Here is a 13,565-nt window from a genome sequence, read left to right as displayed (position 1 = left end):
AAAACCCGAGAACATTACTGTGCTGAGCGGTTCAACGCCCTTATTGTTGCCATAGTCATTAGCCTTAAAACAAGACGTGCACCATTTGCTTTACATACATATGTACATATATGCGTCAGCTGTGCTTTCCTGTCATATTCGCTGGAAGTGCACACTCACCTTAGCTTCGATTATTTAGGTAGTCTAAAGTCGTCCTGGTGCAAAATATGAAAATAGCTCGCGCATACACCCGTTGAGTAATAAGGTGCACTCTTGAATGCTTAACAGTGCTGTTGCTTTTACTGAAGTTGGCTATTACATGACAGTCAAATTTCGGTTTCTGCTCATCTGTCTCTGTAACTTTAAGTGAGGAGCGTGTATTTACAAAGAAATTATCTATCTACACAATAATATATTTAATTTATTTTAATATGTTCGTTTTATTTTTTTTTTTGTTCAAAATATGTACAAAAACAAAACGCGAAAAACAAAAGACCGTCGGTCGATTTCCTTCAAAAACTCGACAGTATGACCGTTGCTATACGACCCAATAAATGCATGAAATTGAAAGAAATATGTGCGCAAAATAGGCTACAGTGAGTTAGCGTCGAAATGGAACGGTGGGAACTGGAACACGGAGGAGGTTTTTTATTTTTAATTTATTTCGTAAATAACGCACTAATTTGAACAAAATAAAGTTTATAAGTGCTTAAAATTTAATTTACAATTGATTTTTAATATGTTTGAGGGGATTTGACCTTTAGGTCTAAATAAAAATAAAACCTTTGAAAAATATTGCTGTCGTTATTTTGTATATATCTCCGCTTAACGAACTTGTGCATATATACCCGGTATGCCAGGATAAAGAACATTTATTGTAGTTTTACCCTGCAAAGTATCATTAAATTCTATCCAACAGTTTTTGAGAAAATTGCATAACAGTGAACTAACTTCGGGTTCTGCTCCATACGAAATAGGGCAGAAAACATTGTAAGTCCTATGACGAATTTGTGCCAATATGCACAGCTTACTATGGGAAGTTTAACGAATATTTCATTCGTTTCTATCACTCAGTTTTTGAGAAAATAGCATAGCAGTGGGGCTGATAACAGAGGCGCGAGCTTTGAAAATGGAGCCAGCTCTGTACCTGTTTAGAACCAGTTGCCGAACCAGACAGCAGAACCATGTTAAAAAATACTAGATTTAAAACATTAGCAATTTATAGTTTCTTCCCACTCAACGCATTTGTGATTTGTGATTTTTCGCAGATACGCAACTCGTGTTCCAACAGAGCTGCGTCAAAGTGCATCAGCATCCGATTACAGCTGATCAATCAGCTGTGTCTCATGAAAACATTAACAAAGACGGCTGAAGCTGCCGATGTGGGAGTAAAATTAATAGTATATAAACTATTTAGGCTGCTTAACAACAGCAAAAGCACAGATTGCGTCAGATTATATCCGCACTAACTTAAAATGAATGAGATGACGACAAATTTGAGTTTCTATAATGATTTTTCTCTAAAGCGTAGTACTCTGACGACGAAAATCCGCTGTAACACGTGTGGTAACGGAATCGCTCTTTATTTGGCTATTAAGGAAAAACCATAAAACGCCAAGAAAATGTACCTTTTATGGCTTTAAAGGCTTATCTTTGGTCACACTGGACAGCTGTTTGTAAACAAATATTCCAAAAAAATAATTAAAATATTAATAAATATCCCATTAAAAAAAATCCATATTACGGGCTTCGCCTTGACAGCCCCTATCAATGCCACTGTTTTCCTTCAACTTTCCCTCCATTAGGGGTGTAAGAATAAAGCAAATGAATTATTGTTACACTCAGAGATCAGCAGTTTACTATCTTGATCTGACAACGCCATTCAATTTGAACAGGCATCATTTTCGTCGTCAGAGTATCGGCAAAATCGACGAGGCACAAATTTCTTCTTCTTCCTTATTTCACACCGTTTTTTATGGAGTTTGGCCGCTTCCCAAATCTATAAAATAAAGTAGAATTAGGCGTTTTATATTAAATAGTAGCAATTGGGGACACTTTGGCGCAAGAATATACACAAAAAAACAAACGCCAACAACTATTTTGGGCATGCTTGTAGCTTTGGCGCATCATTTTAAATTCCATATTTCGTTTGTTCCTAGGGTCTTCCCACACAACATTAAAGCACATTCAACATCATTTGAACAAACGGTCCATAAGGTTTTGCCGTACCGAATTTTCGCAAATGGACCGGCGTTAGATCAACATTAAAATCTAATCACGGTTTGTTTGGCGATAGTTAGGCGATAGTTTTTCGGTGCAACTCTGATTCTTCTTCTTAATTTGACCATTCACCACGAAAATGTAAACAAATTGGCAAGGAACAAATGAGATACGGAATTTAAAACGCGGCGCCAAAGCTACAAGCATGCCCAAAATAGTTGTTAGCGTTTTTTCTGTATATTCTTGCCCCAATATGTCCCCAATTGTTACTATTTAATATAATCTTCTTACCTCTACCTTATTTTAAAGATTTTGGATGCGTATACCACCTATAGACACTCTTCGGGGAATTTGCTCTTTGTTAGAGAAGAATCATTAGAAAAACTAAAATTCCTTGTCATTTAATTCATTTAAATTTATTGCGGATAAATTCTGACGCAATCTGTGCCTTTTGCTGTTGTACAACAGCCAAAATAGTTGGTAAATGCTCCATTTCAAATTTGCAACTGCCAATTCGACAGCCTTTGTTTACGTTTTCATGAGCCACAGCTGATCGATCAGCTTTTCGGATGTTAAATGTACTTTAATGTTGTGTGGGAACACGAGTTTCACATTTGTGAAAAATCCCAAACGTTCCTCACAAATGTGCTGTGTGGGTGGCGCATAAATATCATACTCCCTTCGGGACAGGGTGGCATCCCTAAGCTGACTTGGCATCTGTTCCTACATATTCATATCTATAGAAATCTATCGATATCACGGCAGATAGGCCTAAAGTGGCCATACGATTTATTAGCGAACAGGCAACCACTTTTACAGGTCTGGCATCTCGGTTAATACGTATGTATGTAAGTATTGTTTATATTTGTTACCGCAATCACATTGTTGGCAGCAGAACTGAGACCATTAACAATTAACTTAAGCAAATGTGAGTACTCAATAAAAGAAGTAAGCGGAGTATATCAAAGAAGTTGTTGACGGTTTTACCTGTGAGTCATCGTTAAAATTGAAAGCAATTCCATAAGTGCACCAAGTTAAGGACTTTGAACCCACTCAGTAGTAGCTGTCAAAAAGCTTATACATAATACATTGACGTGATTTTACTGCATTTATGTGACTGAGACCGTGCTGTAGGGTCATTGCCGATATCAAAAATATCAATACTAGTTATCCTTGGCTTCATAAATCAGTCAATTAGACTTGGCTTGGCTAATACATAGCAGTAACTTTCAGTGCTGTAGAAATCTTTCATTAACCCACAAGGTGAGATGTTACTGATTAGAGACTTCACTTCCTGCCATGCTTAAGATTATACCTTTAGGTGCAAATTCCAAAAAAACTCTGTCCTTAGCCATAGATTTTGACTAACAAATCATTTATAATACTGCATATTTACAGAAATATTTCCCGTATAAATATGGCCACCGTTGAGAAAATATCCACCGAGCAAAAAGCTAATCCTATCAAGTCTCTTATTACGGGTGGATTTGGTGGGATTTGCAATGTTTTGTCTGGTCATCCACTAGACACAATAAAGGTAAATTCAGCTACATATTATTTTTGCGTTTTGTTAACTTTTGTTGTTTCAGGTGCGTTTGCAAACAATGCCGCGGCCGGCGCCTGGTGAACAGCCAATGTATAAAGGCACCTTTGATTGCGCTGCGAAAACCATAAAACAGGAAGGCGTGCGTGGTTTATACAAGGGCATGTCCGCCCCTTTGACAGGTGTTGCTCCTATTTTTGCAATGTGTTTTGCTGGCTACGCGTTGGGAAAACGTCTCCAACAACGGGGAGAAGATGCTAAGCTATCATACTCTCAGGTCTTTGTTGCCGGCTCGTTCTCTGGCCTGTTCTCCACCTTGATAATGGCACCCGGAGAGCGCATAAAAGTGTTATTGCAAACGCAGCAGGCGTCAGGAGGTCAGCGCAAATACAATGGAATGATTGATTGCGCGGGAAAGCTGTATAAGGAGGGAGGCCTACGCAGCGTTTTTAAGGGCAGTTGTGCAACAATGTTAAGAGGTAAGTTTTAGTACGGTAATTACTCTTTAGGTATATACACTCAGCGTCATATCTCTACGTACAGGGCAAATATTTTTTAACTTGTCACTTTGACAGATAAAATCTTAGGCTAGACGTGATATAAAAACAACAAGATAACGATCCCAAGCATACAGCTCAAAATATCAAGCTCTGGTTGCTGTATAACGTGAAAAATCAACTGAAAACACCGCCACAGTCTCCAGACCTGAACCCCATCGAGCACCTGTGGGATTTATTGGAACGCAGAATTAGGCAGCACTCAATTACATCCAAAGCAATGCTAAAAACCATATTGCAGCAGGAATGGGACCAAATAGCCGAAGCTGAGACTGAGAAGTTGGTTAATTCTATGCCAAGACGTCTCGCCGAAGTCCTAAAACGGAAAGGTTATCCAACCTCATATTAAATTGCGATAAAATGGTCAATAAATGCAACTATATTCAGCTGTACGCAAACTTTTGAAAGCATGTTATTTTAGAGGGTTTTGGCGAAACACGAATTATAGGGGTACCAAAGAAGATAAAAATTTTCTAAAATATGGAATATGAAGGTAATTGCTACGACTATCCGTAACAAAAATCATAATGTTTTTATATCACGTCTAGCCTAAGATTTTACCTGTCAAAGTGACAAGTTTAAAAATATTTGCCCTGTACGCAGAGATATGACGCTGAGTGTACAATAAACAAGGATCTAACGGAATATATCCTTCCATTATTCCGTAACATATTACTATTTATATATGTATATTTCTATAATGTCGAATTCCACTTTGGTACGCATTCAAAGTTAAGGCCTAGTACTCTGACGACGAAAATCAGCTGTAACATGTGTTATAGCGGCCAAACTCCATATAAAAAACCGGTGTGAAAAATAAAGAATTTTTTTTGGCTCGTCGATTTTGCCGGTACTTTGACGACGAAAATGATACCTGTTAAAATTGAATGGCGTTGCCAGATCAAGATAGTAAACAGCTGATATCGGAGTGTAACAATAATTCATTTGATTTATTCTTACACCCCTAATGGAGGGAAAGTTGAAGGAAAACAGTGGCATTGATAGGGGCTGTTAAGGCAAAGCCCGTAATATGGAATTTAACCCACAAAGGACAGTTTAATGCAGTATTTATTAACAAATTTGTTTACAAACAGCTGTCCAGTGCGACCAAAGAAAAGCCTTAAACGCCATAAAAGGTACTTTTTTTAATGGAATTTCATGGCTTTTCCTTAATTTTTTTTTGTAACACTGGTTACAGAGCAAAATATACAGCGATTCTGCTATAACACGGGTTACAGCGGATTTTCGTCGTCAGAGTAATAGGCTTAAAACAAGAAAGGAAGCTAAATTTGGCACGCCAATATTTGTATACCCTTGCAGTTTGCAATTGGATCATTAAGAATCGATCCATTCTGATTAAATTAATAGAAAATAATAAGAGGAAAATATATAAACATTTTTATATTTATACGTAGCAAATAATAATTTCGTTTTGATAAAATTAAAAAATATAGTTTAATCGAATAAAAAACTATATTTTAGATTTGATATTTCTAATATAATAAACATTTTCAATATATATGCTGGAAAAAACAAAGAAATGTCAAGTAATAATTCTATATGTTATTGTCGTCCGATCCAACCGGTTCCGACATATATAGCATACTCAGAAGAGTATATGCAAAGTTTCATTCAGTAGCTTTAAAACTGAGGGACTAGTTTGTGTAGAAACGTTGTGTAGTTGTGTAGAAACATTGCTTACATATGTTATTTATAATTTTACCTTACAGCTCTTGCAAATGTTAATGTTTATCCAAGTTGGTCCTTCCACACATGCTACGATCTTCACATAGTAACTCCCATTTCGGTCATTGTGTATGAGCCGAGGTATGAACTTGCTAATGGCCGTATGACACTCTAATGCAGTTTTCATTAATTAGCTACTTCATTAGAACTTAAAAAAAAACTTTTATGTGTAATTTTGCTTGGATTATTTTGGTAACACGACTACGGTCACACCGACCGTAAAAGGTAAACAAAAAAAAAACGGCCGCCATTTGCGGCGTATTACTATGAATTTCTGAATTCCTCGTCAAAGTATTCTTGCATAAATAAATGCAGAATCCTTTAAAACCTATACCTTTTTAACCTATACTGCTTAAAATGTTTTTAATTATTTAAAAAAAATTTTTAAATTAATTTTACAGCGCAAGAACCTTGCCACCACAAAACATATTATTTTTCCTAATTTTCTAATATTTTTTCAGTTCAAAAACCAGCGAAATGATATAAAAATAAAATTCTCATTGTGAGACCACTTTGAGTTTCGCGCTAGAGGTGGAGAAACATCGATGCGAACATCGACGACATCGATGTTTTCGAAACATCGGAAACATCGATGCTTAGCGGGGCAACATCGATGTTTTTCATTTATTTATTGTATTAATTATATTTTAGATTACTACAGATGGCGACTCCTTTAAAACGTTTGCTAAAAAATACTTCTGCGTTCTCGCATCTTTGCACGAATCTGAAAGAGTTTTCAGTAAAGCTTCACAACTTATAAGTGAGCTTCGCACGCGGCTCCTCTTCCTTAAACAAAAACAAACATGGAAAAATGTATAAATATATATACTAGAGTTCGGGATAGCAATATCCTAAAAAACTATTATTTTCTTTGGACCATGTATATATTGAAACATTGATATTAAATTTGTTTTTGTTTTTAGTTCTTATTTACAAACTAAGAAAAAGAAACTATATACCAAAGAAGTGGAACATGAATATCATGAAGTTTTATTTTAATTTGTTTTTTGTTTTCTTTTTAATTTAACAAGTGATTAAAGAAATGAATATTTTTGTCGAAAATTTGACTTTTATTTTTGTAATATTACAAATTAAAATAAAGTTCAAATACACTAAAATAATTGCTAATTTTTTTTCGCCAAAAACATCGAAAACATCGATGTCCCTGAACATCGATGTTTCTCCACCTCTATTTCGCGCTCCAATGAACTTGCAAATACACTTTTTAATTACAATTTTCTTAATTAAACCCGTATTTTGTTATCGAGTATCTAGTGTATTTTATGTAGATCTATCGACTATTGCGGCAATGAAGTAGCTAATGCATTATTCTAATGCATTAGAGCGCCATATAGTCTCCTTGCTCGCACTTGTGTAAAACGCTATAGCGCTGTCAAATTTTTAATGACGCCTCTAATTAATGTGCACCATCTTTGTAAAGCTTTTCCATGACTCGATTCTTGTAGTTCTTCGTGTTCGCTTCTTGGGCTTCCTGAATCTGTATCCTTGCTTCTATTCGCATCTGGTTTCTTTCTTGATCAAAATCTGTGGTCACTTTCTCTTTCAGCAAAGACAACACATTATCGCTGGCTTTGTTGTGCATTTGTACACCGAACAATAATTGAAACAGTGTCTTCTTTGTTGAGCAGTGTATACCACTTGGATGGATCTTCAGCGCACAGTTTAACCATTATTGAGATTATGCATCTGTTTACACGTTCAACTTGTCCATTTCCTCTTGCAATTCCTGTTGTAGTCACACATGTTTAATTCTATTTTTCGTCACGTGTTCTTGAAATTGATTCTAGGTAAAGGCGATACCTTATCGCTTATGACCATTCCTGCAATTGGTAGTGAACCTCATCGCTGCCCGTGCTCTTTATTGGAAATAACCAAACAAACTTGATGAGTGCATCCACGGTTGCAAAGATAAACCGATACTGCTTTGACGTTGCGTCTATTGGTCCGAGGTGATCTACATGAAGATCTGTATTGTCGATACAATACATCTGACCTTTTTTTCTTTCCGGTTGTCTTTTTTATCATGCTGATGGCTACTTTTTTTCTCCGTATGTGGAATCCAAAACTGTTGCTGTAAGAAATGCACAGTTTTCTGCAGAGCAAAGTGACCAATATCATGTGCTTCCGTTATTAATTCTTTCTCCCTTGATTTAGGGACAACCATGACATCATTTCCACTGGATAGCGACTTAAATTGTTAACGTGTTTCATTTTATCTCTTGCTCGATGCTCAACTTGGAATGTAATCCATTCAGTTACTTCTCTGGGTATATCCTTCTTCACAGTCTGTGAGAACGCTGCGCACAGAGAACGGTGAGCATTTTGAACTTGACTCCCAACAGGTAATGGCTAAACTTTTTGACGGCTAAAGTATGCCATTTGTGGACGCATCAGTGTGTAGTTCGGGTTGTGCTTTTCTGCTATACTGCAGCAGGACTGGTTCGTTTGATAGGATATCCTATATTTGGTTCATTGCGCCTATCTGCTCGGCTTAAAATAAAAACTCGTCTTTCTTTAGTAAATTTGTTGCCGTCCGAGCTATTATTGCGTACACTGAAAAATCCTGTCAGTCCAAGGAACTATTGGACATCTTTTATCAAATACTTAGCCGCTTCCTGCAGGATTTTCTTTAAGGGGTTATCCGGGTTTTGAAATTTCAAAAAATGCATTTTTTTCAAACTTTTTTATATAATAGTACAAAGTGTCTGGAATGTTGTCCGAAAATTTCAAGTCGATCGAAGCAAAACTGTAGGAATGGGAGAAATTTAAAGCCCAGCGCGTCGTATGAGTCACAACTGGCAATTAAAACTTTAAAAGCGTTTTTCTCAAAACCACTTTCTTGAAGTCGGTAGTCAAGATTTCTCGAAAACTACTGGACCGATCGACTTCAGATTTTCCACACTTCTTCTAGACATGTTTTTCTTGTCTCTGAACGAAGGATTTTTTATATCTTCAATAAGAACCAATTTTATAACCCAAAATATGGCCAAAATTGACGTAAAAACATTGACATTTTTCATGAAAAACGATCCCAAAAATTCAATTTTTAATTTTTTAAAAAATCCTTCGTTCAAAGACAAGCCAGACACATAAGCTAACAGAAAAATTTTGGTTTTTTGATTTCAAATAAAAATTGAAGGAGAAATCCTGCCTACCTATTTTACAGAATTTAGTTCAAACCTTATGTATTAATGTAGAATAAATGAAATTTGCAAAATTGTCATAGGATCTTTTAAAAAAATTCTGGAAAATAGGCCTTTTTTTGTGGTTCTAAACCCGGATAACCCCTTAACTTGATTATGCATTTCTCGTTTGTTTGCGCAAATATGATATGATGTAATAAAAGCAGTAAAGCGAGGCACAGCAGCGCCTTTTCTCATTTTGCGTTATTTGACAGGTAAGTGTTGTAAAATGTATGTCAGTACTGCATAATGTACCACGCCCACAAATTAGCCTTTTTTTTTATAGGGAATATGCAATACATTATAAGTAAACTAGATTGGTAAACCTTGATCTGTATAAGAGCTTAAAGTAAATACATATACATACATAAGTAACGTAACATATAAATTGCTGTCTAAATAAAGCTTTTCCTTATTTTGTTCTGGAGTCCAACTGGAAACATAACTTTTCTTATTTAGGCACACTCTGTTATAATATAACCAACAGGTTATGGGCCCAGGCCATTTCTAAAAAAAAAAAAAAGTTAATTTGTAACCACTCCAAGATAACCTCATGTGTTGAGAGTAGCCGATTATTACTGTGTGTATTGATCGTTAAAATAATAAACTTTTTTTTCGTGAACAAAACAAACGAAAACATATATTACATATATAAAATTGGGAGAGTCCAATTATGACTCGTGGTGTGTACAAATGAAAAGTGTACTAGTGCATCAAGAATTGTGGTCAGTTATTTCGCAAGAAAAAATAGAGAAAGACGCTAATTAAAAACTAAAAGATGAAAAGGCCCAAGCCACGATTACGCTATCAGTAAAAACAAGTGAAAGAGTGCAGAAAAATAGACAACGGGCCAAAAAGAATATGAACTGATACTTTTGTGGTCGTAAGGGTCACCTTCAAAGTGAGTGTAGGCTTAAAAGAGGAGAAGACAAATATATAACATAGGCCTGCTCCGGTAATCGTAAAATGTTTTCGTTTTCGTTTTGGGCGAAAACGAACCGTTTTCGTTTTTAGCTGCTCCGGTTTTCGGCAAATTTCTGCTATCGGAATGTTTCGTTTTCTCATCGTTTCTCACTGCTCAAGAAGCTAACTTGTGTTTTTGTAATAAGCTAACAACGTAAAGTACTGCCTATTATATTTACAATTGCCCTTTTTATAAGCCAGAAAACGGCAAAAAATGCTAGAGTTAAGTAAATCTAGGCATCTAAGATGCTGCCACACTTTTCACAGTTTTAATTCCGGTGGTCTCAATTAATTATTTGGTTAATTTTGACCATTTAAGTACTCAAATTAAATAGTATTATTTATAAACAACCATTTTGGTATTAAATTTTTTTTTTTCGTAAATTTTTTTTTATTTTTTATTTTTAATGCCTAATATCTTAAGAATATTGTGTCCAAGTTTTACATCGTTCATGGGAAAATTGACGAAGTTATGCAGAGTTGAACAAAGGTCGGTTGGTATTCAATGCATGAGAATCACAAAGTTTTAAGCGCTCTCCTGAAAAATGCTATTTTGAAAATCGGTGTACACGATAACTCAAAATCTACTGAACCAATCGGTTTGAAATTTGGAACATAACTTCTTTAGGTAATTCTACAGGTACTCAAGTCACGATTTAATTTTTAATTTTATTATATATTTTATTTAACAAATTAACTAAATTTTTGAGTCAAAAATCGGGGTTTTGACTTCAAATTTTGATACAAAATCGGGAAAAAATTTTAAAAATACAAACGCTTTGTGAATACCCCGAGAGACTTTACCGAATGAGGTATAATTTGTATAGATCGGATGATTTGGTAGACAGTTAGGATGTACAGCTGTGTTCACGGAAATAGCAGTGCCCAACGACCTGCACGTTTAAGATCGGAAAATCCTGTTACAAACACTATTTTCATAAATTTTTTTTTCATAAAAGCTTAGTATATTTAATTATTAACAATACCACAATCATTTAATTTAGGTAACATAAACCTTATAGAAGATATAGCTAATAACAACAAAAAAGGTCTATATTATGCCGATCATTGAAATAGCAGTGAAAAACTAAAATTCTTCATAAATTTAAAAATATCGCATAAGAAACCTATTTCTTCTTAAATTCTAATTGACTATGATCTAATATTTTGTTAAATAGCCTTTAGAAGCTATCATAGCCTCATACCTTGGTGGCAAGGAGTCCACCAAGTCTTAGCAACGCTTGAGGGGATTATGGTCTCATTCCTCCTGCACAAATCGCCAAAGATGCGGCTTAGAAGTCGGAAACTTCTCTAATACGTAGCCCTTGATGTCCCCCATAAGTTTTCGATCGAATTTATATCCGGGGACTGTGCAGGCCATGGCATTGCATCCACTTTTCCATTAAGAACCCACTCCTTGGCCACCTTGCTGGTATGATTAGGGTCACTGTACTGCTGAAATGCGCAAATTAATGGAATATTTTCCTCAGGATACGGCTGCAAGACAGTTTTTAATATTTGGACATAAACATAATGGTCTTTGATCCGACAGATCATATATACGGGACCTAAAACGTTGTATGAAAAGTATACCCAAACCATGATTTTTAGGCCACCGTGTTTTACTGTCTTCAGCGTATGGTTTGGGGGGCACTATCTATTTGGAGGTCTTGTCTTGTCCTATTCCACCAAATAAAACCAGTTTGGAGTCATTTGTCCAAAGGATATTACGCCATTTGAATACTGGCAGTTCAAGTGGCTATTGGCGAACTCGGATCTTGCCTTGATATGCCTGTAACCAAGCAGTGACATTTTCCATGGACTTCGCGAATCTAAAATTTATTCAATAAGTCCCCGGCGAATGGTCCCATGACTGATTCCCATGCCAATTCCCGCTCATATATCCCTAGAGGATGCAAAAGGAAGAGCTTTGCTGAAGCGAAGTACGCGTCGAGCCCGTATAATTGTGGTTTTGCGAATCGTACCTCGGTTTTTTTGGGTTCGGTTCATAATTTATGACTTATAAACTATTTTAAAAGAACAATTTGAAAGATTTAGAGACTCTTTACATGTTTTGCTCTTCTTTCTAGGCTAAGTAATCTGATACCTTTCTATCATGGAGCAGTGAGGTCCTGCGCCCACTAAAATAATTTTTTTTGCGTTGTAAAGGTGTATTATAGTATAAACTATAATAACGACCTTAATTTAAGTCATTTTTTATAAAATTAAAAGAAATTTCGGCACTTTTTGCTAAAGAAAAATAAAAACTGCTATTTCAGTGATCGGCCAAAACGAGCTGCATATGTGAAAAATATCAATAAAACATAAAAATAGAGCAAATCTAACGGAATTTTTTCTCGATTCTTATCTTTATGTTCCATTTTACAAAAACAATGTGCAATAGATCAGCTTGCAAAAAGGAATATGTACAAAAAAACGTTTTGAAGTTGTTCCTCTGTCGCACTGCTATTTCAGTGAACACAGCTGTACACCGCAAACCAACTTTTTTTGCAGGCGACTCGGGAGATTCCCTATAACTCCTCTACCTCTAAATATTTTTCAATACAAAATTTATCAAAAATTTATTTAAATGTTGTGTTAATATATTTATTTAATTCGTTAAGCTAACTTTAACCCCCCCCCCCTAAATATATTCATTTATATTTTATAAGTATTTTTAACTGGCTGTTTCGTTCCACCAAGAATATAGCAACCTTGGCGATAACTTTTTGCGGCGAACTTATCGACCTATACCCAAAACGAGAAAACTTGTTGAACACGGCAAAAATTTTGAGATGGGGTCAGAAATAAATTTTTTATAAAATAACTACCTGCCAGAATGATCTTGTGGTGGTGTGCAATAAATATCAATAGACCACTGAGTAAACTATTATTCCTTTTGTAAATAAGATCTGATTTCATATAAAAACAAGAAAGGAAGCTAACTTCGGCACGCCGAAGTTTGTATACCCTTGCAGATATTATTTCATTACATTTTACCTATACTTATTATGTTTACAGTTTGACAGTTACAGTTTTACATTCACACCTTTACATTTTCTCTACATCTACCGATCGCTCCTATGGCAGCTATATGATATAGTTGTCCGATTTTCATGAAATTTATATCAAAATTCTAGAATAATAAAATAAGCTTATACCTCAGTAGATGAAAATACTTTGAAAAACAACGAAGTTATATATTGTTTCCTATTAATTTCCCGATCGTTTCTATGGCAGCTATAAGATATAGTCGTCCGATTTTCATAAAATTTTTACCAAAATTCAGAAATAATATAAAATAGCCATATCTAAAATATGGTGCAAAAATATTAAAAAACAGCAAAGTTATAA

The 13,565-nt window shown here is 35.3% G+C and overlaps 2 protein-coding genes across 8 annotated transcripts in view; one reads left to right on the top strand and one right to left on the bottom strand.

Moving 5' to 3' along the window:
* hrm (solute carrier family 16 member hermes) overlaps window positions 1–506 on the bottom strand; it is a 51,420-nt gene extending 50,914 nt beyond the window's left edge. For both annotated transcript variants that reach the window (XM_041777436.2, XM_041777437.2), the window contains exon 1: window positions 160–506. The gene's annotated coding sequence lies outside the window, so the exon portion shown is untranslated. The remainder of the gene's footprint in view (window positions 1–159) is intronic.
* Window positions 507–2,934: 2,428 nt separating this feature from the next.
* colt (carnitine/acylcarnitine carrier protein colt, mitochondrial) overlaps window positions 2,935–13,565 on the top strand; it is a 31,319-nt gene continuing 20,688 nt past the window's right edge. Inside the window, exons 1-5 of one of the 6 annotated variants that reach the window (XM_070284251.1) lie at window positions 3,005–3,127; window positions 3,598–3,736; window positions 3,789–4,221; window positions 6,030–6,126; window positions 6,180–6,213. In XM_070284251.1, the coding sequence (XP_070140352.1) occupies window positions 3,617–3,736; window positions 3,789–4,221; window positions 6,030–6,126; window positions 6,180–6,198 (669 nt within the window). In that variant the 5' untranslated portion in view covers window positions 3,005–3,127; window positions 3,598–3,616 and the 3' untranslated portion in view covers window positions 6,199–6,213. The other 5 variants (XM_070284250.1, XM_041777389.2, XM_070284252.1 and 2 more) reach the window with 5 other exon arrangements.

This window comes from Drosophila kikkawai, chromosome 2R (genome assembly GCF_030179895.1).
Source record: "Drosophila kikkawai strain 14028-0561.14 chromosome 2R, DkikHiC1v2, whole genome shotgun sequence".
NCBI classification, from domain to species: domain Eukaryota; kingdom Metazoa; phylum Arthropoda; class Insecta; order Diptera; family Drosophilidae; genus Drosophila; species Drosophila kikkawai.
The sequence above is the reverse complement of the archived record's forward strand: the minus strand, read 5'-3'. Positions and strand labels throughout refer to the sequence as shown.